Source organism: Pseudophryne corroboree, chromosome 6 (genome assembly GCF_028390025.1).
Source record: "Pseudophryne corroboree isolate aPseCor3 chromosome 6, aPseCor3.hap2, whole genome shotgun sequence".
NCBI lineage: Eukaryota > Metazoa > Chordata > Amphibia > Anura > Myobatrachidae > Pseudophryne > Pseudophryne corroboree.
Genome location: NC_086449.1, coordinates 796,003,545 through 796,026,355, shown reverse-complemented (window position 1 = coordinate 796,026,355; position 22,811 = coordinate 796,003,545). Strand labels below are relative to the sequence as shown.

General features: G+C 47.3%; 1 protein-coding gene across 3 annotated transcripts in view; it reads right to left on the bottom strand.

Annotated features, from left to right (window-relative positions):
* WNT7B (Wnt family member 7B) overlaps window positions 1-22,811 on the bottom strand; it is a 262,108-nt gene that overhangs the window by 134,022 nt on the left and 105,275 nt on the right. Inside the window, exon 1 of one of the 3 annotated variants that reach the window (XM_063928882.1) lies at window positions 20,404-20,545. The exons of the other annotated variants lie outside the window; for them this stretch is intronic. Within the exon in view, the coding sequence (XP_063784952.1) occupies window positions 20,404-20,486 (83 nt within the window). The 5' untranslated portion in view covers window positions 20,487-20,545. Of the gene's footprint in view, window positions 1-20,403; window positions 20,546-22,811 lie in introns of those variants that run through there. 3 annotated transcript variants of the gene reach the window in all.

The following is a 22,811-nucleotide window of genomic DNA, read 5'->3' as shown; positions in this document are numbered from 1 at the left end:
TGAGGTACCCTTGATGTGAAGGGCAAATTGGGACATGCAGGTAAGCATCCTTTATGTCCAGGGACACCATAAAGTCCCCTTCTTCCAGATTCGCTATCACTGCTCTGAGTGACTCCATCTTGAACTTGAATTTTTGTATGTACAGGTTCAAAGATTTCAGATTTAGAATAGGTCTTACCGAGCCATCCGGCTTCGGTACCACAAATAGCGTGGAGTAATACCCCTTTCCCTGTTGTAGGAGGGGTACCTTGACTATCACCTGCTGAGAAAACAGCTTGTGAATGGCTTCCAATACCGTCGCCCTGTCTGAGGGAGACGTTGGCAAAGCAGACTTTAGGAACCGGCGAGGGGGAGACTTCTCGAATTCCAACCTGTAACCCTGAGATACTACCTGCAGAATCCAGGGGTCCACCTGTGAGCAAGCCCACTGTGCGCTGAAATTCTTGAGTCGACCCCCCACCGCTCCTGAGTCCGCTTGTAAGGCCCCAGCGTCATGCTGAGGGCTTTGCAGAACCCTGGGAGGGCTTCTGTTCCTGGGCAGGGGCTGCTTGCTGCCCTCTCTTACCCCTTCCTCTGCCCCGAGGCAGATATGACTGTCCTTTTGTCCGCTTGTTCTTATAGGACCGAAAGGACTGCGACTGAAAAGACGGTGTCTTTTTCTGTTGGGAGGGGGTCTGAGGTAAAAAGGTGGATTTTCCGGCAGTTGCCGTGGCCACCAGATCCGATAGACCGACGCCAAATAATTCCTCCCCTTTATACGGCAATACTTCCATATGTCGTTTGGAATCCGCATCACCTGACCACTGTCGCGTCCATAAACTCCTTCTGGCAGATATGGACATCGCATTTACTCTCGGTGCCAGAGTGCAAATATCTCTCTGAGCATCTCGCATATAAAGGAAAGCATCCTTTAATTGCTCTATAGTCAATAAAATACTGTCCCTATCCAGGGTATCAATATTTTCAGTCAGGGAATCCAACCAGACGACCCCAGCACTGCACATCCAGGCTGAGGCGATGGCTGGTCGCAGTATAACACCAGTATGTGTGTATATACTTTTTAGGGTAGTTTCCAGTCTCCTATCAGCTGGATCCCTGAGGGCGGCCGTATCAGGAGACGGTAACGCCACTTGTTTTGATAAGCGTGTGAGCGCCTTATCCACCCTAGGGGGTGTTTCCCAGCGCGCCCTAACCTCTGGCGGGAAAGGGTATAATGCTAATAACTTTTTTGAAATTAGCACTTTTCTATCTGGGTTAACCCACGCTTCATCACATACATCATTTAATTCCTCTGATTCAGGAAAAACTACAGGTAGTTTTTTCACCCCCCACATAATACCCCTTTTTGTGGTACTTGCAGTATCAGAGATATGCAAAGCCTCCTTCATTGCCGTGATCATATAACGTGTGGCCCTACTTGAAAATACGTTTGTTTCATCACCGTCGACACTAGATTCAGTGTCTGTGTCTGGGTCTGTGTCGACCGACTGAGGTAAAGGGCGCTTTACAGCCCCTGACGGTGTCTGAGACGCCTGGGCAGGTACTAACTGGTTTGCCGGCCGTCTCATGTCGTCAACTGATTTTTGTAATGTGTTGACATTATCACGTAATTCCATAAACAAAGCCATCCATTCCGGTGTCGACTCCCTGGGGGGTGACATCACCATTATCGGCAATTGCTCTGCCTCCACACCAACATCGTCCTCATACATGTCGACACACACGTACCGACACACAGCAGACACACAGGGAATGCTCTTATCGAAGACAGGACCCCACTAGCCCTTTGGGGAGACAGAGGGAGAGTTTGCCAGCACACACCCAAGCGCTATAATATATATGGGAACAACCTTATAGAAGTGTTGTTCCTTATAGCAGCTTAAATATATCAAAATATTGCAAAAAAATGCCCCCCCTCTCTGTTTTACCCTGTTTCTGTAGTGCAGTGCAGGGGAGAGTCCTGGGAGCCTTCCTCACAGCGGAGCTGAGCAGGAAAATGGCGCTGTGTGCTGAGGAGAATAAGCCCCGCCCCCTATTTCGGCGGGCTTTTCTCCCAGAGTTTTAGATATCTGGCATGGGTTAAATACATACATATAGCCTCAATGGCTATATGTGATGTATTCTTTTGCCATAAAGGTATTAAATATTGCTGCCCAGGGCGCCCCCAGCAGCGCCCTGCACCCTCCGTGACCGCTTGGTGTGAAGTGTGTGACAACAATGGCGCACAGCTGCAGTGCTGTGCGCTACCTTCATGAAGACTGAAGAGCCTTCTGCCGCCTGTTTCCGGACCTTCAATCTTCAGCATCTGTAAGGGGGGTCGGCGGCGCGGCTCCGGGACGAACCCCAGGGTGAGACCTGTGTTCCGACTCCCTCTGGAGCTAATGGTGTCCAGTAGCCTAAGAATCCAATCCATCCTGCACGCAGGTGAGTTGAAATTCTCTCCCCTAAGTCCCTCGATGCAGTGAGCCTGTTGCCAGCAGGACTCACTGAAAATAAAAAACCTAAAAACTTTTTCTAAGCAGCTCTTTAGGAGAGCCACCTAGATTGCACCCTGCTCGGACGGGCACAAAAACCTAACTGAGGCTTGGAGGAGGGTCATAGGGGGAGGAGCCAGTACACACCACCTAATCCTAAAGCTTTATTTTTGTGCCCTGTCTCCTGCGGAGCCGCTATTCCCCATGGTCCTGACGGAGTCCCCAGCATCCACTTAGGACGTTAGAGAAACAGGGGAAATGTTGGGCGTGGGCAGTGCATGTACTGTATACTGTCCAATGCGGTCGATGATTAAATCAGTTGGGAATGCTGGAAAATTTCTTATGTCCGACTGTTCGATCACCGCTAATCGATTGCGGCCACACACTACGCAATTATCGGGTCAATACACTGATAAATTGATAATGGCAGATAATTAGATAATGTATTCCCGTTATAACCCTTATCAGGGACAATTAACAGCAGGCTTTTCACAAAGTGCAGATTGCTTCCAATTTATCTTAACGGCTGTACTGTATGATGCATCTAAAAGTAATTAATACACGTTAAAAAGTTACTTTGCGCAGGGTAAGGCCGTCCAGCATGTGTGGCGCCACCTCCCAATTGGTCCGCTATTAGATTGCTGACGCATCGGAACTAAGGTTGACTCCTGGCTGCGCTGTCAGGCGGTCGCCCGGCATTGTTTTAATCGTAGCGGCTGCATGTGACGTCACGCAGCCACCCCAAAAACGGTCCCTGCCCACCCCCATTCAGCTCACCCCCCTAACTCTGCGTCGCCGACCTGCAAATGCCTGCCGCTGTCAATCACGCTGAGGTCGCATCCATCAGCAAACTGTTCTGCGGACCGCATCAGCGGCCGGGTCTGAATGACCCCCCTTTACCATATTGCCTGTGTATCCAGTGCTGCTAATGCATCCAACTAACTTGCCCACGTCTTATACAGTTAGCCACCCCCACCAGAATTACAGTAGTTCTCAAGTCAGAGCCGGCCCTAGGCATAGGCACATGCTTAGGGCATTTGGAATGCCTATGGGCACAGGCAGCTTCTGCTGATTAAAATGATATGCAGCATGCCTATATTCTATGTGTGACTGCAGCTGTATCTGCATATGAAATGCATTACTAATGTGCGGCATATGTGTAAGGGGCATTATGTGTATAAGGGCATTGATAATGTGTGTCATATGTGTAAGGGGCATTACTGTGTGGTATTATGTGTATAAAGGCATTACTAATGTGTGGCATTATGTGTATAAGGTGTACTACTTTGTGGCGTAAAGTATAGAAAGGTGTACAGGGTCAGAGGTTGAACCAGTGTCTGTGCTAGGGGGCCCCAGCCAAAATCTTGCCTAGGGCATCATATTAGTTAGGGCCGGCTCTGTCCCCAGGGCCCTCTCTTCATAGAAAACGTAGAAAACTTATTGTGCTCAGACTGGGTCGGGGCAATGTATTTTAAGATTATTATTTTTGTTTATCTTGTGTGTGTTATAAAGATTCAAAAGCATTGTACCTAGTTTATAGATTTACCTTTATAATGCATATTATATTGTGGCTATCCTCCACCCAAGGCTTTGCCCTACCTGCCTGTCTGTCTATAAGCATGCTCCCAAATTTTGCTAATTTGAAAGCTAAAAACAGTGGGCCTGACTTATGTTTGTAAGTAAAGCAAAAAAGCAAACAACTGGGCAAAACCATGTTGCACTGCGGGTGGGGCAGATGTAACACGTGCAGAGAGAGTTAGATTTGAGTGGGGTGTGTTCAAACTAAAATCTAAATTGTAGTGTAAAAATAAAGCTAACATTTGAGGGCTACATGCAGAAGCAGCCAGTATTTACCCTGCACAGAAAAAATCTAAATGTATTTGCTTTTTTTTTTGCTTTACTTACATATATGAATCAGACACTTTCTGATTAATGGAATACCCAGCCCATGATGCTGACATGCAGCGAGAAGCCAAATCATTCCATAAGAACAAAATATATCAGAAAACATATTCCATCTTACTGACACCACTAACACGCACCGTACCAGTGTTTGGCAACGCGTTATTTACAGCCCGAGACCTATCTTGTTCTTTACTACATGTTTGACACATTTTCATATATGGATATAATGCAAGTAACAATTTGTGGTGTTTGTTTTTGTTACAAATTAATTAGTAAAATATCTTTCCTAGTAATGACATCCTCGTATATGACTTATATGTCATGAAAATAGAGTATGAAAGCTCTAAACTCGTAGATTGATTTATGTTAATGCTGCAGCCAATGGACTGTTTACCAAGAAGGCCGCCGACTGCGGCTTCTAATCTGCCGTGGGGCGCGAAAACTTGCACCATCAGTCGGACATCGACCATACCACTAGACTGCTGTGACAACCCTCAGAATGTCCAATGGAATTTGGCCAACTGTGTCTTTAGATGTAGACCCTGACCCCGGCCTTGACACGCCCCCTGATGTCAGCCACTCCCCCTCCCTCCCCCACCGCCCCCTTCACTGGCCAGGAACGTCTATCAGAATTGCATGGATCTCCACGCAATTCCAATCTGCAGACCCCAGCAGTGGCCATCAGAACGCATGTACATTGTGTCTCGCACGCATGTGTAGATGCAGAACATTGGTGCTTGCTTCTACATCCGATCAGCTCTGAATCAGGCCCTACAGTATGTCGTTTCCAGGTTATATTTATGCCATTATGTTGAGTTGTGAGCCTGTATGTCTTGTATCTAACTTGGACACCTCGCAGCTATGTAATCTTATTGTATGTTCTATCCGGGATCCGGTCTGAAGATCGACAGTATCTAGGTCGACAATGTTTAGGTCGACCACTATAGGTCGACAGTCACTAGGTCGACATGGATGGAAGGTCGACAGGGTTTCTAGGTCGACATGTGCTAGGTCGACAGGTCTAAAGGTCGACATGAGTTTTTCACATTTTTTTCTTTTTTTTAATTTTTTCATACTTAACGATCCATGTGGACTACGATTGGAACGGTAAAGTGTGTCGAGCGAAGCGGTAGCGGAGCGAAGGCACCATGCCCGAAGCATGGCGAGCGAAGCGAGCCATGCGAGGGGACGTGGTGCACTAATTTGGGATCCTGGTCACTCTACGAAGAAAACGACACCCAAAAAAAAAAATGTCCTCATGTCGACCTGTAGACCTGTCGACCTAGCACATGTCGACCTAGAAACCCTGTCGACCTTCCATCCATGTCGACCTAGTGACTGTCGACCTAAACATTGTTGACCTAGATACTGTCGATTTGATGAACCACACCCGCACTATCTCCTCCTATGTACAGCCGTATGGTACACTTGTGGCACTAGATACAGTAAATAAAAGATGAAACCAATAAAAACTGCAAGTTGTAATGTATATTTGGACGGGATGTGACCGGCAGTTGGGAACCCGTCGATCACCATACCGACACCGGATTCCCGATCTCTGGCCAGCCTGACAAGCACTGTTCCCACTGTCCACGATTTCCACAGAGTGGGAATAGAACCAGTGGTGGGCGCTGCAAGGGGCTCCATTGTGCTCCTCTCCCCGGTATTCAGATGCTAGTTATGGTTTTCTACAATGTACTAGCGAAATGAGAGCTAGAATCTGATTGGGTGCTGTAGGCAACACCTCCACTTTTGCTTTTTAAAGTTTTAGTAAGTCTACCCAGTTTCAGTATGATTGACTGGTGGACTGGATGGCGGCAGTCACAATACCGACGCCAGCATCCTGATCTTTTAAATCCCGACAAGGGTGAGGTAAGTATGTTTCCCCCCCTCTCCCCTATCCGTCCCTTCCCGCAGCCTAACCCTAACCTCCCCCCTCAGTGCCTAACCCTAATCTCCCCCCGGTGGTGGCTAAAACTAATCCCCCTTCCTTGCAGCCTAACTCTAACCACCTCCCGTAACCTCCCCCTACCCAACCTGCAGCCTAACACTAAACCCCCAAGGTGGCGGCTAAACTTAACCGCCTGAACCCCCCCCCAACTCTAACCTACTCGCTATACTAGCTGTTGGGGTGCCGGTTGTCGGGATTCCGGCGTCGGTCTCCTGATCCTGTCGGGATTCCAGTGTCTGCATTTTGACGGGTGTTGGTATTCCGGCTGCTGGAATGCCGACAGCCGGCATCTTAACCGATTCCCGTCTACCCCTAGTCTGTAGAACTAAAACTTTCTGTCTGCAATAAGTATAAGCACCTGCATTACTGAGTGGCTCACAGGAAACCTTGGGCCTACTGTAATTCAGAGTTGATCACAGCAGCATATTTGTTAGCAGTTGGGCAAAACCATGTGCAGTGCAGGGGGGGGCAGATGTAAAGGGCCCCATACACTAGGACGATAATGCCCGATTTCATCCGATTTCGGGCATTAGGCCCGATATATCGGATGAAAACGGGCATTTTGGAGGTGTTTCCGATCCGATGCACATTCCCGTGAGCATCAGATCCTCCAGATTGAATGTGCTGCACATTCATGCACGTCCGACCCCGCAGGCATGGCTGTGATCGCCCAAGATACATCGTATGCAAAAGGACAGCATACGATGTATCTTGGGTTATCCTGTCCTGTGGGAGGCTGCCGGGGGAATCGCCTGCGACATGTCAAACGGACATGTCGCGCAAGTGTATAGGGCCCTTTACATGTACAGAGGGAGTTAGATTTGGGTGGGGTGTGTTCAAACTGAAATCTAAATTGCAGTGAAAAAATAAAGCAGCCAGTATTTACCCTGCACAGAAACAATATAACCCACCCAAATCTAACTCTCTCTACACATGTTACATCTGCCCCCCCCCCCCCCCCCCCCTGCAGTGCACATGGTTTTGCCCAACTGCTAACAAATTTGCTGCTGCGATCAGGTCTGAATTACCCCCCTTGTTCAATAAGCCAACGATAAATGCATTCAAAATTGAGCATCACTTGCTTATTGGTGTAAGCTTAGGACCATTTTTCAGGCTCCCATATAAACAGGCAGAATATTCTATTAGTTTGAGAGTGATCATGTCTAGAAACATAAGTGGGGGTCATTATGAGAGAGAGGAGATTTTATTAGCTCGGCCACATAACCTTCTACCTGCTTCTGTTGAACCTCTTCTGTAAGGAAAAGGAACCAGCATAGCCCTGTATCCTCCAGCCGAATAGCAACCAGCCCCTGCCGGAAAAAAAGGAGCCTCTCATTATATGCAGTCCTCCAATTCTCTAGAAGCCAGTCTCAACACCCCCTGCCAGCAACTTTTGTTTTTGGGCAAGTTACTTCTCATTGTGTCATTGGCACGCAAATTAAACTATGTTTTTACAGTGCGAATTCAACGTGCATATTAATGGCGCGGAGTACAGATCACCACTGTGATCCTTGACAATGGCGCTTATTGGTATAGGAAGCACATTCTCGACAATCGTTATTCACAACTAAATAAAAAAACTAAAAAAGGCCATTTTTATCTTAACATACACTCAAGATATATCTGTAGAATTCAAAGGGAAAAAAAAGATTTTCAAGTGAAACGCGCCGAAAAATTGGCTCGTTACAAAACAGTGTGAAAATAGAATGAATAATGGTTCAAGGGTTTTAATTGGTTGATCACGTTTGGCTCTTTACATTTAGAGTGCATGTAGGTGGGTGATTCCACAGGGTAGCCCATAAATCTTTGATGAAATCCGTTGATATGGCGTTGAGCGATGCCGGAGAGAAGAAGAAGATTGTGTCTACTTCCCAACCGAGCCGATTTTCACAAGACGGTGATAATTTCCAATGATCATTATATTATTGTGACAAATGTCATTGGCATGTTGTGACTATATATGTATATCGTTGTCATGCAGCCATTGCGGTCGACATTTAAAAAAAAAAAAAAAATTCAGTGATCTCTCTGCAAGGCGCGTCTCATAATTTCATGTAAGATATTGTTCTCACCAGACCGTTGGATTACTGCAACACCTCCCAACTTTCCAAAAACAAAACAAAACTGGGACACAAATAAGACCATCCAATGATCTAGAAAGGTCCAGAGCTTCCCAAACTTGTTCCTCAAGGACCCCCAACAGTTCACATTTTCCAGGTCTCCTCAAAGACTCACAAGTGTAATAATTAGCTCCGCCTGTGGATCTTTTAAAATGTGTTAGTGAGTTATGAGTACACCTGTGCACCTCTGGGTGACCTGGAAAAACTATTGGGGGTCCTTGAGGACGGAGTTTGGGAACCACTGATCTAGCCAAACACCCATGCCAACAAAACCACACTGTTGTGGGGCCATGTCCTTTTGGGGTTTGCAAATCGGGTCAGTTCTAGCAAAAACATACTGTAGTACATCGGGGCAATAGCTGTGGAATTCAGCGATATCGGCACCCTGGTGTATCACTTCATTATGTGCACTAAAAGCAACTCCATCTGCACCATTAATTTTCCATTACTCATAACACTGATGAAAGCACATCGGCTAGGGGGACTAACCCACCGTCATACTCATGGAGCTATTTACCCCCTACAAATGTTACTTGCACACAGAGGGCTTGCATTGCTTTTAGTCTGTGGGAGCCGCCCCGTGGTGACCGCAGGGTGAACTAAGCTGGGCGTGGAGATCAGTGGGAACTGCGCTGTCCTTCATTAGACTGTGCCCAAAGTTCCCTCACAGAAATCACACATTAGCTGAGCTGTAATAACTATTGTTTATTCTGAGGCCATTCAGAGTCACCGTCCTGTAAAAACAAGCTGCAAAAACACCTCCACCGTCAGAAATTTGCATACGGTGGAAGGAGAGGGACAAAAAGGCCATCACTTGCCGAGCGTGGGAGCTGGGCAGATGAACCTGTTCAGTGCCAGGGACTGCGATGCAACAAATAAGGGTGGCACTAAGGCCACGTGGACCTCTTTAGCTGGTAACTGTAATCTAGTGGCTGCTGTAGAACCAATGGGTGGATGGCAGCATATGTGCTGAAACAACCAGTGGGTGCGCTAAAAAGACGTAATAAAATAACATAAACATGCAGAAAAGGGCGGGACTAGCGGCGACGACGCACAGGTCCCTGGGGTCGGCACCGTCGCTGCCCCGCAGCACATGCATGTGGATGCAGGACACCCGGAACCGCACTCTGCAGCCAGTAGCGCTACTGCAGAGCTGACATCATGGGATTAGAGGGCGGGGGCCAGCACAGGGTGCACTGCCCCCGTTACAGCACGGCAAACAGATATATAATACAGAGGCATACACTAAATGAGTAACGTAAAAGCGCAATACAATAAATTTGCTGGTGGAGTAGAATGTAAGGCGGTCACCACCTAATGACATTGGTAACTAATATCTCTCCGTCTGGAGCCCGGAACACCCTCCGCAGTAGAGACATGTGCGGACCCCCATGATTTGGTTTTGATTGTAATTAATCATCGTGTTTTGGTTTGGATTCTATTTGGGCTCGGTAAAAAATAAATTAAATAAAAAAAGGCAAAAAAAATGTATATTCCACGCTAACAATCGATAAAAAACAATAAAACCAGTTTGAATCATGTAATTTTTGGAATCTGAAACCCAAAATTTGGATTTTAAATCTAAATTTCGAACCGTGGGAAGATCGGAATCGGGACTCGTTTCGGATTGGATCTCCTAGATCTGGACTAAGTTTTGGTTCAGATCCAGAAAGTTCGTGTGAATTCGGATTTCTGGGCATACCTCCCAACATGACCCTCTCCAGGAGGGACACAATGCTCTGCTCCTGGACTTCTCTCTTCATTTATGATTGCCGGCACCTGTGTTGAACAGGTTAATGAACAAGAAAGGTGTTTCACCACAGGTGAGGGCAATCATAAATTCAGAGGGAAGTCCAGGAGCAGAACATTCTGTCCCTCCTGCAGAGGGTCATGTTGGGAGGTATGTTTCTGGGGAACCGAATTGCACATCTCTACTCCACGATAGATCAGCAGCTCCGCTGAATGGTTACAAAGAGGAATCTGTTTGATCCTTTTGTTTTACGTCCTATTGTTTTCAAAATTACAGTAATTGTGTCTGACTACAGTAGTGACTAGTGAGCTAATATAGATTATACAACAGGTCCGGGATAGCGTTTCACAATAGTAAATCCAGGTCATGTTTTCAGGATTTCTATCTGCAGAAACAGGTGGGATTATTAAGAACCCAACAAAACACGTGTGTATAATTAAAGATACACAGAAAACATGACCTGTTCGTGAGGAATGGAGATGACGGACAACCCCTGCTGTATTCCATTCCCCTGTAGCAGGCTGCAATGTTATACAGGTGACTGACAGTCTTGCAGACAATGTCTGATTGGTGGGTATGAGTTACAGCAGCACATCATTGCTCTTTGTGGCATGAGCTGTAACCTATAGCAACCAATTTCAAACGGCGCTATTAAAAAAATAAAAAAGGACAGAATAGGCTTGGTTGTTATGGGTTACAGCAGTATATATTCAATCACATTGCATAATGTTAAATAAGCCCCACAGGCTAGTATACCACATGGGTTCATGTGCCTGCTGGAACATGTGCATCTTGTAATAATGACTGTTCATCCCCTTCCTATATGTGTTACCACCTTGATACATTCAGAAATTAATCCCCCCATAATATAAATAATAATTTATTTGTCCTAGATAAAACAAATAATAAACACTAGGTGATTCATCGCGCCCTACGGGCGCTCTTCACACCGTCATAAGGGGCTACGCCCCCTTAACCCTTGCACGCCCTTGGGCGTGGGATGGTTAAGGGGTTGTAGCCCCTTGCAACGGCATGAACAGCGCACACAGGGCCTGATGGTTGGGGGAGTGGCGGGTGCGGGGTAGACGTGGATGGGTCCGGGGGAGCCGCGGGTGGGGGAGGGGCGGTTGCGAGGGTGCCGTGAGTGGGGGAGGGGCTGGTGCCGTGGGTGGGGGATGGGCGAGTGCTTGGGTGCCGCGGATGGGGGTCTGGAGCCACTGCGGGTGGGGGGTGCTGCGGGTGGGGGAGGGGCAGTGGTGCGACAGGTGGGGGAGGGTAAGTGCAGGGGTGCTCCGGGTGGGGGAGCGGGTCCAGAGCCCCCGCAGGTGGTGGAGGGGGGTGTGGGGGTGCCGCGGATGGGGCCCGGAGGTACTGCGAGTGGGGGAGGGGCAGGTAATGTTTCTCCTGTTTCTCCTCCTGGAAGCAGCTAAGCTGCTGTCCTCCCTTTGGCAGTGGCTCTCCCGGAGACTCGCACAGCAGCCAAGCAGCCAGTCACTATTGTTAGCGCCGGTGTCCCAAAGCGCCGCATTACAGGGAAGAAGATGCACTCAATAAATTACAGCTCCCAGCAGGCCTTAGCGCTGGAATGCTTCGGCGCTAAGGGCTGCTTGGAGCTGTAGTTTATTTTGTGCGTGTACTTCCCTGTAATGCGGCGCGTTGGGACACCGGTGCTAACAGTAGTGACTAACTTGCTGAATCAGTGTAAAAGGTGAGAGTGCTGTGCAGTGTCATTGACACTACACACCCACTGCACTGCACAGCACTGTCACCTGTTACATTGATTCAGCGTCCAGACATTACCCTCCGCGATATCACCAACTCTATCCGTTGCATTAACCATCTCGGGGCTTCCAGGCCGGCAGCCCAGGTGCTGTGTTGCGGAGTCAGGGCCTCTGGGGATCTGGGTGCGGCTGTGGCGTGGGAGGCAGTTCTGTGATATCACGCACAGAGGAGGCTCCTTGGCTCAGAGAGTATGCGGCACAGGGAGGGCTATGAAAGCCTTCCGCTGCGCCGCTTTCATACACATCTATGCCGGTGGCTGCAGCAGCTTGTGTTCCACCTGCGCTGTGGCTAGGGAGTGGGGATTGTTGATGGCGGAGGGGGCAGGCGGACTGGCAGCAGGACATACGACGCTGCAGTAAAAGGATTTTCCCCTTTATATAGATGCAGTGGCATACCCTCCAGCTGCACCTTTTTGGCAGCTACAGGACCTTTTTTTTATGGTCAGTCCAGATTTTTGGCTCTCCAAACTTCCATGGAAAGTATAAGAAAAGGGGCGTTTCTCGCCCAATCAGCTGTGGACTGGGTGTGATAGATCTGCTGCTAACCCAATGAGAGCTCCTAGCCACGCCCAGCGTTAGACACACAGTCACAGATCTTGGCAATTATATAGGAGATTTTGGTCACCATAAAATATATCTATTCACTTATTAATAATTAATTTGGAACACTTAGTAATGAATGGCCTTTATTAATGTGTCTGTTGTGCCTCCCCTTATGTTCTAAATGGCAAGATCCTCAGTTTATTCATAAATCGCCAGAGTCTACTGCAAAGAGCAACACCCATAACAGGGCGCCAGTGCACCCCCTGCCACACCCGCACCTAGAGCAGCACCCATAACAGTGCGCCAGTGTACCCTCTGCCCCCCCCCCCCCCCCGCCCCCAGAGCAGCACCCATAACAGGGCGCCAGTGCACCCCCTGCCACACCCGCACCTAGAGCAGCACCCATAACAGTGCGCCAGTGTACCCTCTGCCCCCCCCCCCGCCCCCAGAGCAGCACCCATAACAGGGCGCCAGTGCACCCCCTGCCACACCCGCACCTAGAGCAGCACCCATAACAGGGCGCCAGTGCACCCCCTGCCACACCCGCACCTAGAGCAGCACCCATAACAGGGCGCCAGTGCACCCCCTGCCACACCCGCACCTAGAGCAGCACCCATAACAGGGCGCCAGTGCACCCCCTGCCACACCCGCACCTAGAGCAGCACCCATAACAGGGCAACAGTGCACCCTCTGCCACACCCGCCTCCTAAAGCAGCACCCATAACAGGGCACCAGTGCACCCTCTGCCACACCCGCACCTAGAGCAGTGTTCATACCATCCTAAACCTGTGCCCCTAGTGGAGGGAGGGCAGGAACTCCTTATCTGGGTAACTAGACTGCTGATGGGAGCATCCTTAGATCCCATGGCACTGTGGGAGAAACAAGGACATCTCTCTCCACACTGGGCCTACGTCATGTTTGTACGTAGAAACAATTGTGTACATTCACAGCCTATAGCAAATACAGGGAACACTGCGGTTAAGGGCTGGCCTATGGCTACGCAGACTGGACACAGCAATAGTGATGCAGGCGCCATGTTTTTGCACATACGAGCTCGTGCTGACGGCAGATACACGCCCCGAAAACAGCCACGAGTCTGACACGCCTGCGTCTCTACACCCACTCCCTGTTACCATCTCCAAACGGTCACTTCCTGTCAGTTCTCCATGAAATAATAATTGCGAGCGGGATCGCAGCGGCACCTTGACACATGCGCATTGTGATCGCAGCACATGCACAGTCTATCCGTTGCGTGAATATCAGACATTAGGCCAACAGTGCGGGAGATGGAGCAGGGCACAGGTTGTGGCGGCTGGTGAGTATGACGGAACTGGCTGTGACGGAACCGGCTGTGACGGGACCAGCTGCACCGCCCTCCTTATGGCCCTGGCAGACAGTACAGTAATACAGATATGACTTGCAGGAGTGGTTTGTGAGTACATTTATGACATTAATGTCCAAATCTCGAGATCCTCTCTATGGGGGACATTTACTAAGCAGTGATAAGAGCGGAGAAGTGGGCCAGTGGAGAAGTTGCCCATGGCAACCAATCAGCACTGAAGTAACATCTATAATTTGCATACTATAAAATTATACAGAGCTGCTGATTGGTTTATGGGGCAACTTCTCCACTGGCTCACTTCTCCGCTCTTATCACTGCTTAGTAAATCTCCCCCTATGTCATACATGAAAATCACAGCTAAGCAGAATAAAATGAATTGATGCATTATCCACCATGCTTGCCCCTCTCCTGAAAGTTGTGGAAGACTCCTAGATTTGTGGGAGAGGCTCCTAGCTCCAGGTAAAGTGGGCAATTTGCCCGCATCCTGCCGGGGTGTTGACGAAGAATCACGCCATTACGGTCCGGCCTACTGGCAATAGCTTCAAAACGTCACAGGGGGCGGAGCTGTAATTATGCCTTGTATTTTCCCTGCAGTTTGACAGATGGGTTTGGAAACCGCACGATTTGTACCTGACATTTCATAAAATCGGGGCAACCAGGTTCAAGCGGCATGGAATGTAAACGGGAAATTTTATCTGCACTTTCACCCTTTAGTAAATCTCACGTTCTGAAAACCTTAATAAGAAAAAAGTGCATTTTACAAAACAGTACTGTGATAGTTCCCCCCCATGATGTTCAGGTGCTAGGTTAGTATAAGCATTGTACATCTATAAAGCAACAATATACGTCACAAAGAAAACAAATGGCTCATTATGCGTTAACTATATAGGAACATATACTGGAATAATATACGGGAATAGTGGATGATGGGTCCTGCTCACTTACAACCTATCACATAGCCAAAGGGGGAGATGCACCAAATCTTAGAGAGATATAAAGTGGATAAGTTGCCCATAGCAACCCATAAGTTTCTAACTGTCATTCTATAATCTGTGCTAGATAAATGACAGAAGCGTGTATAAAGTTGATATGGGCAACTTATCCACTAGCTCTCTCTAATGATTTGATGCATCTCCCCCTTTGGCTTACTTATCTCTAAAATTTGATACATCTTCCCCTGAAAATTGTTGCTTCCTTTGTGTACGCTTATATATATTTGATGCAGGAGACAGAGTGTTGGGTCTGCTCAGACTTCCATGACCTGTCACCTCTTAACAGTCTATTCATGAAGCAGTGAAAAGAGTGGAGAAGTGAGCCTGTGGTGAAGTTGCCCACAGCAACCAATCAGCTGCTCCGTATACATTTATAGTATGCAAATGATAAATGTTACATCAATGCTGATTGGTCGCCATGGGCAACTTCTCCACCGGCTCACTTCTCCACACTTTTCACTGCTTCAGAAACTAAAGGTCATGGGGGCAGATGTATTAAGCCTGGAGGAGTGATAAAGCAGTGATAAGTGCAAGGTGTTAACGCACCAGCCAGTTAGCTCCTGTCAATTTACATATTGGAGCTGATTGGCTGGTGTATTATCACCTTGCACTTATCATTGCTTTATCACTTCTCCAGGCTTAATACATCTGCCCCATGGTTCCCTGACACCTGATCAGTTACCATAGTAACAAACATTAAATGAAAACAAGCTCATTTACTATCATCCTTCCTGTCTCTGCCCTCACAGTGATTTTAGCCACCTGTTCTTACAGAATGAAATGAAAAAAATATATATAATGGGCGGGATGTATCGACTTCCGAGTTCGGCGGCCGTGAAGGATACCGGATGAACACAGACTTTTTTTTAAAGGGGCAATCATGGACAAAGCATGGTTTAGCCTTGTACAGGATTGCCCCTTTAAAAAAAAATATCTGAGTTCGGATGGCATCCCGCAAAGCCGTTGAACTCGGACTTCATGCCCACTGGCATGTGCCTATTCAGTGCCGCTTGTGTCAGCAGCAGGAGCTCTAGATATAGGTTAAATGGGCAATTACCCAAGGACCCCTGGATTCCAAGGGCCCGTAGCCAATAGCATCAATAATATTCGCAGTTTGATAGAGAACAGATGCAGTCCAATTTTTGAGTTATATTCAGCAGCGGGATCAGTACGAAATCCCGCCGGACGGGATCCCAGCGGTCGGAATACCGACACCGGGATCCCGACCGGCACAATCCCGACAGGGGGGCGAGTGCAACGCAGCCCCTTGCGGGCTCGCTGCGCTCGCCACACTGCAGGCGCGGTGCCTCGTTACGCTCAGCAGACTAATTTATTCTCCCTCTATGGGTGTCGTGGACACCCACAGAGGGAGAATATGTTGGGATTGTGCCAGTCGGGATCCCGGTGTCGGTATTTCGAGCGCTGGGATTCCGTCCGGCGGAATCTTGACCGCATCCCTCAGCAGCCTAGGGCAGTCCAAAAAGATAGCACCATCATCACACGTCTTACGCTGTAGGCCCTCTTTAGTCCTTACAATGATAACAATGAAAAGTGTTACAGTAATCAGGCCAGGCTCGGGCTAAGGGACTATAAATCACGGCATTACCCGGGCACAAATGCCCCAACAGAACGGGAAAATGTCTTTGCAGCACTGAATGGCGAAACCTTCTCATACATGCTAAAGCTGCACTTATTTAGGCTAAATGATCCCTTGTGGTTGCCCGTGCAACTGCCCTGAATGCCCGCTGCCAATCCTCTAACGCCAACATTTCAAACAACAATATACATTACACATGAGCAACGAATGACGTAGGGGCAGAATTACCCAGGTAACCAACACTTTACCAGGCATCATATCACCCTTTATGCGTCTAATGTTGAATGAACCTCCAGCTGCTGCAGAAACTCTTGTTTCCAGTGTGGTCTCTACACAATACAGTGCTCATCGTTCTAGCTATTGCCAGATTATGGTGCTTACAGTACTGTAGGAAGCAACAATTTTGTATCAACAACAGATGGTAAAGCAACCTATGGCTTTAGTGTTGTTCTGGAACTACAATTCCCAGCATTCTATGTCATTTGGAGACGCATTGGTTATCAGCCAATGAGCAGTAACAACAAATGAATTTGCTAATTCCATATAGTGTCTAAACCAGAGGTTCCCAAACTGTGTGCCGTGGCTCCCTGGGGTGCCTCGGGACACTTGCAGGGGTGCCCTGGGTTGGTGGTCCAGGACCAATTCAAATTATTCATGGTCAATATAATAGGCAAAACCAGTGCTGGTGGCTGCCAGTCATAAAATATGTGGCCAAACAGAAGCAAATCTTGTCCCTCACCACACAACTGACCCTAAGGATGACATATAAACGTGAGCTACTTAATGTAATATTTCTTTCTACTGTTCTCAATAAGAAATATTTGGCCTAGGGGTGCCGTGAAAAAAAATCTGATATTCTAGGGTGCCGTGATTCAAAAAAGTTTGGGAACCACTGGTCTAAACCAATTATTCCACATTATACATGTGCCAGGTTTACTGGATTAAACGCTGCATACCCATATTATACAACACTTGATATTATACCCTGTATACCCATGTAATGGTATCCGGACTCTAGGTCGACACTGTATAGGTCGACACACATTAGGTTGACTCATATTGGTCGACACTGAGTAGGTCGACACAGGAAACAGATTGACACTGCCATTAGGTCATGAACAAGGTCGACATGGAAAAAGGTCGACATGAGTTTTCACATTTTTTTTTCTTCATTTTTTTAACTTTTTCATACTTTACGATCCACGTGGACTACAACTGGAACGGTAATCTGTGCCGAGCGCAGCAGTAACGGGGCGAGACAACTTACCCGAAGCATGGCGAGCGAATCGAGCCATGCGAGGGGACACGGTGCACTAATTGGGGTTCCCGATAACTTTCCGAAGAATACGACACCAAAAAAAAGTAAAAACACTCATGTCAACCTTTTCATGTGTCGTCCATTTTCATGTGTCGACCATTTGTCCATGTCAATGTCGACCAATAGTGGTCGTCCTAATGAGTGTCGACCTTAACACTGTCGACCATTCATACCGGAACAAAAAAACTCATGTCAACCTTTTTCCATGTCGACCTAATGGCTGTGTCGACCTAGTCACTGTCGACCTATATGTGTCGACTTCATGTGTGTCGAACTAGATACTGTTGATCATGAGTCCCATATCCCCTGTAATACATGTGCCATGTTATATATGGGTCATATATCCCAGATTATATCTCGTACACTAATGTCATACATGTCCCAGGCACGCCAGATTAAATCCTGTGCACCCATACTAGTGAGTAATGCTGAGAACTGTAGTTCTGCAACAGCTGGAGAGCCAGAGCGTCCTGCGCTGGTAATACATTATCCTTATATTGGAATGACCTTGAATAAAAAAAATTAAAAAAGCATCCTATGGTTTGTGCAATCATTCACTTGTAACTCGTTCAGCAACTGCCTCCTGCTATTCAATCTTCCGAACGTATAATTATGTCACACAGTCCGGGTAACCACCAGCATCTCAGCATCTGGTATGTGGTCGAAAACTTTTGTTTCAAGATCAGAACTATTTATAGGGAGCAAAATATTTCAGGATAGTAATTTCCTATACGGTTTTATGAAAATATGACTACATTTATGTAAAGAGAATTTTTTTTTTTTTCAGTTATTATACTTTTTTTTTGTTTTTCTTTCACATCTTCTTTTTTTCCGGGAGCCAAGCTGACGGGTCCCTTTACAGACTCTGACCTTAACATCTTCTTCGAAAAACGCAAAATCTATTTAGTGCATCAAAAAATGTCAAACCAAACAACCAATATAATCTAATTTCTTGTTCCATAAATCAGTCATCTCGGTGTTTTAGCGGCCAACGCATGTGCATCGCATTAGGATACAAGTCTGCAAGAGAACGGTTTAATAGAATAATTGAGCAACTCTCTACTATATAAATCAAGGTTGCAATTGAGCCAGAAACTGCAAGGGTATTTGGAATGCTCCATAAACAGTTTTGCAAGAACGATATAAATTATGATACGCACAGTATAGAGGCTTCCACTAAGAGGGCAAAAAATAAGGCAAAACTAATTAAGCGACTAAAGTAATTAAACATTTCACACCAGTTACAAATAATCCCAGCGGTATACTTTCACCAGCGGTCGTTATAGAGGCATGGACGACAGAGCTAGGCAGCTAATGAGGTGCATGTGTAGAGAGGCAGATTAGTGGTCTCTCTGTGTATTTCCGTTGTGTAGGTTAGAGATTCTTTGGCAGGTGGACAAGTGTTTGGCACACTGTCCGACCCATTCTGAAATCAACCTCAACCGTCTGCTCTCTCAGGTCGGGCGGATTTCCAGCGATCTATCTCTGTCTCGCTAATGAAGAACAGACACCTTGAAGTGTTGGCAAATCTATTACAGTTTTGATTGGACTGTGATCTGTGTGATGAGTGATAGATCAGAAAACACCAATTCCCGCCCCAGGCACAGACATATCTGCTATCTGTGTGTGACGCAGTGAGTCCACAAGAATTGCCAGTGATCAATGAGATTGATCATTCTCCTATGTGATTGAGGTTCTCCTATGGGGTTTGTGGGGGGGGGGGGGGTTCAAATCTTGCAGAGAGATTACGTGGAGAACCAATCAGTTCCTAACTGTCATTTTTCAAACACAGCCTGTAATATGGCAGTTAGGAGCCGATTGGCTGGTAGTTTATCTCTCTCCACGCTTTGGTAAATCCCCCCCCCCCCCACACACACACACACACAATCAGAAATGATAGCAGTTTTGTTTTTGTCACCACCACAGAACATATCAATATCACATCATCTACATCTGCTGTACAATAGTCCATAAATCATAATAGCAATATTTATCCACATTCCAGCGTTCCACCACACACACACACCTGCACATTTTTGGGAAATGAATCTTATAAAGGAAAACAAAAAAATGTCCATTAATAAGCAAGTTTACCATCGCTTTACACAGACGGAGCGGAGATAAGATCTCAGCGTCGTCCAATGGCAGTGTCTCGGCTCACAAGGAATAATTGCACACTACTGTATATTGGCCAGGTGTCTGAGCTACGGTACAGCGTCCAGCTCCGACATCCTGCGGAATCTCTTCCTATCACCAACATCTTGCCACATCCCATTCATTCGAAACGACACCACCTTGTAAAGAATACATTCTCGCATAATGCAATCACTTTTTTTTGGAGGGGGGGGGTGCAATTATTATTTTTTTTAAGCAATGGAGACTTTCTGAAACTTTTGCATCTACAATTTTTTTTTTTTTAAGCAATGGAAACTTTTTGGAACTTTTGCATCTCCCATTTTTTTTTTTTTTTTACATTTTTTAGCAATGCAAACTTTTTGGACCTTTTGCATCTCCAAAAACTCTGTTCCAGAACTCGGGAAAGCGCCCCTTTCTCCTGCAACGCTATTATGGGGAGCCAACCGGGCTTCTAGGAAGACATGAAAATGAAAAATACAATCAAAAAGACTTACAGGTAACTTCCACTGGTAAGGATGAGAAATATCTGAGGGTAATACACTGAGAGTAATACACTGCGTGACGTCAGCAGGATCATGGCTGTCCTCCTCTTACAGGTAGATAATCCTTATAATTCCTTTTAAGGGCCCCCCCCTCCCCCCCAAAATCCTTGACCCCTCCCCAGATTTGATAACACAGGTCCAGTCCCTTGGCTTGGATGCTCCCCTCCTTGGCTTGACCAAGTCAGTACCGGCACGTAGGGAGCTGGTGAAGCTGCTGTCTTGGGACCGTGTCTGTCATGTCTCAGTGGTTGCAAGTTTACAGACTGGGAACTCTCTGATGATGGTTTAAAGGATTTGGATGGCAGTGAGCACCTCTCCTGTGTCCCTCTCTCCCTCTCTCTGGCTTCTTTCATGAGCCTGTGATCAGCCATTGGGCAGAGTGATGCTGCAGTCCGCCTACTTGTTTTTTAGTAAAAGGGGGAGTATGACAATAGGGTGACAGTGATACAGCTAGTGTATTCACTGGCTGGGATGCTGCCATCCCGTAGTGAATGTTCCAGCCACTCTCCCATCCCAGCTGTCCCGGACACAGTGCTCAGTGCTTGGCCGCAGTACAAGTGGAGTACAGAGGAGTAAGGACACCTTGCCAGGCTGACATTGTGTTGCAGCGAAGCCTATCAGCTGTCAGGGCCTTATGTACCATTCATTCAGCCCAGAGCGGTCATTATCACTAGATTCTTTTACAGAATTCCAAAAAAACTGATGTTCAAAATCCACAGGGGTACCCGCACTGTCCTGTGTGCTCATTCCCCTTATAAATCACTTCTTAGGGAATTATATAAAGGTGATTAACTGAAGTACGTAACTTTCAGCAGCGTTACGGCTTCCATTTCACCTTCACCATGTCTGATAATGTTGGTGGGAATACAGGATCCCATAGGATTAAGATGAATTTGCATAACCCCTGAATTAGTGTTAATTGGGGTATTCAATGCTTGAAAGACGTCAGTTTCCAACTTTTTTAGGTCGGAAGGTGTTTCGACCTATTCAATCCTCCCTCTGTTTTTCAGACAAGTCGGGAATTCTAAATTGTCGGAAAACACGTGGCTCGGCGAATTAGCCGCGGATCCACGTGTTTTGTCGGATTCCGCTGTCAAATCGACAGGTTTTGGCCCCGCTTCCAACAATGTCAGTCCGACTTTAAAAGAAGTCAGATTGCCATTGATACCTGAGAGAAGGATCCGACATCTATTGAATACAGCCCTAGAGGGAATGCCTTATCGCCTTATCAAACGTGCAAGTCTGTGTGAGCATATTATAGTATATATTGCAAGGCCTGATGTTTAATTCAAAGCTAGCGACACAATATCACAGGCAATCAGCCCTGACATTGCAACCCCTATGTGAAAAATCCTGCTATAATGGTTAGGATTCTTATTAGGTACGACGAAACGCGTGATTGGAAAATCGCCATTGGGCCTGTGTGTGCGGTTACCTTCCAGCTTCACTAACAAGGCACAGAACAGCCGACCGACACAGGTGTGTGGTCAGACTTATAATCCCATCATTCAACACTGGGAATGACCCACGCGCAGGGAAGCCAAGAGGGACTAAGTGGACCAGTAGGCTGTTGCTACCGGTTACACTATTATCACCGTGGGCAGGGCCACAAAGGGAAACCACGGTGTCTTGTGACGCCAGTCGCAGAGAGGTTTTATATGCAAAGTGATTGAGAGTAAGGGACCGTTTGGAGGCGCTAACGGGGGAATGGCGGTAAAATGCAGGCGTGTCGCAACTGGTTTTTTTTTGGGAGGGAGGGGGTGTTACTGCTTGATACTGTGATCCCATATGCAGTTACAATGGCTCCGGAGCACAGGCGGCACTGGGGTCATTGACACCCGGTGCGGCTAATAGGACCTCATACATATGCGCCCATTAAGCATGCATGTCCTAAACGGGAGGGGGCGTTGCCTTGTGGAAGCCCCCGTTACATCACTCCAGGGGTGTGTCCAGAATTTACAGAGATGCTGATCTGCTCCCTGGAGGCTCTGGCGGCACTGCCGACTCCTCCTGAGTGACAGAAGCTGGGCTACAGTGCAGTACCCGGCTCCCAGTCACTGCGGAGGAGCCGACATTTTGGGGTTACCCTCTGGATGAGTGACACCCGGGTACGGTATGCACCCCCTGTGTGACGCCTCTGCTCCAGCGTCTTACTTCTTACGCCCATGCTGTGTGACCCTAGTGCTACTCGGAACTTTGATAATCAACTGATCTGCGATGAATGCTGAATCTCTGTACACAGGCGCTGGGATTTGCCAAGCTGCGGGTGGACGTCTCAAGACAAATCCAGGAGGCTGCAACACTTGCGTATTTTGGCACAGTTGCTGCGTATACATCCACAGCTGCAGATGATTTAGTAT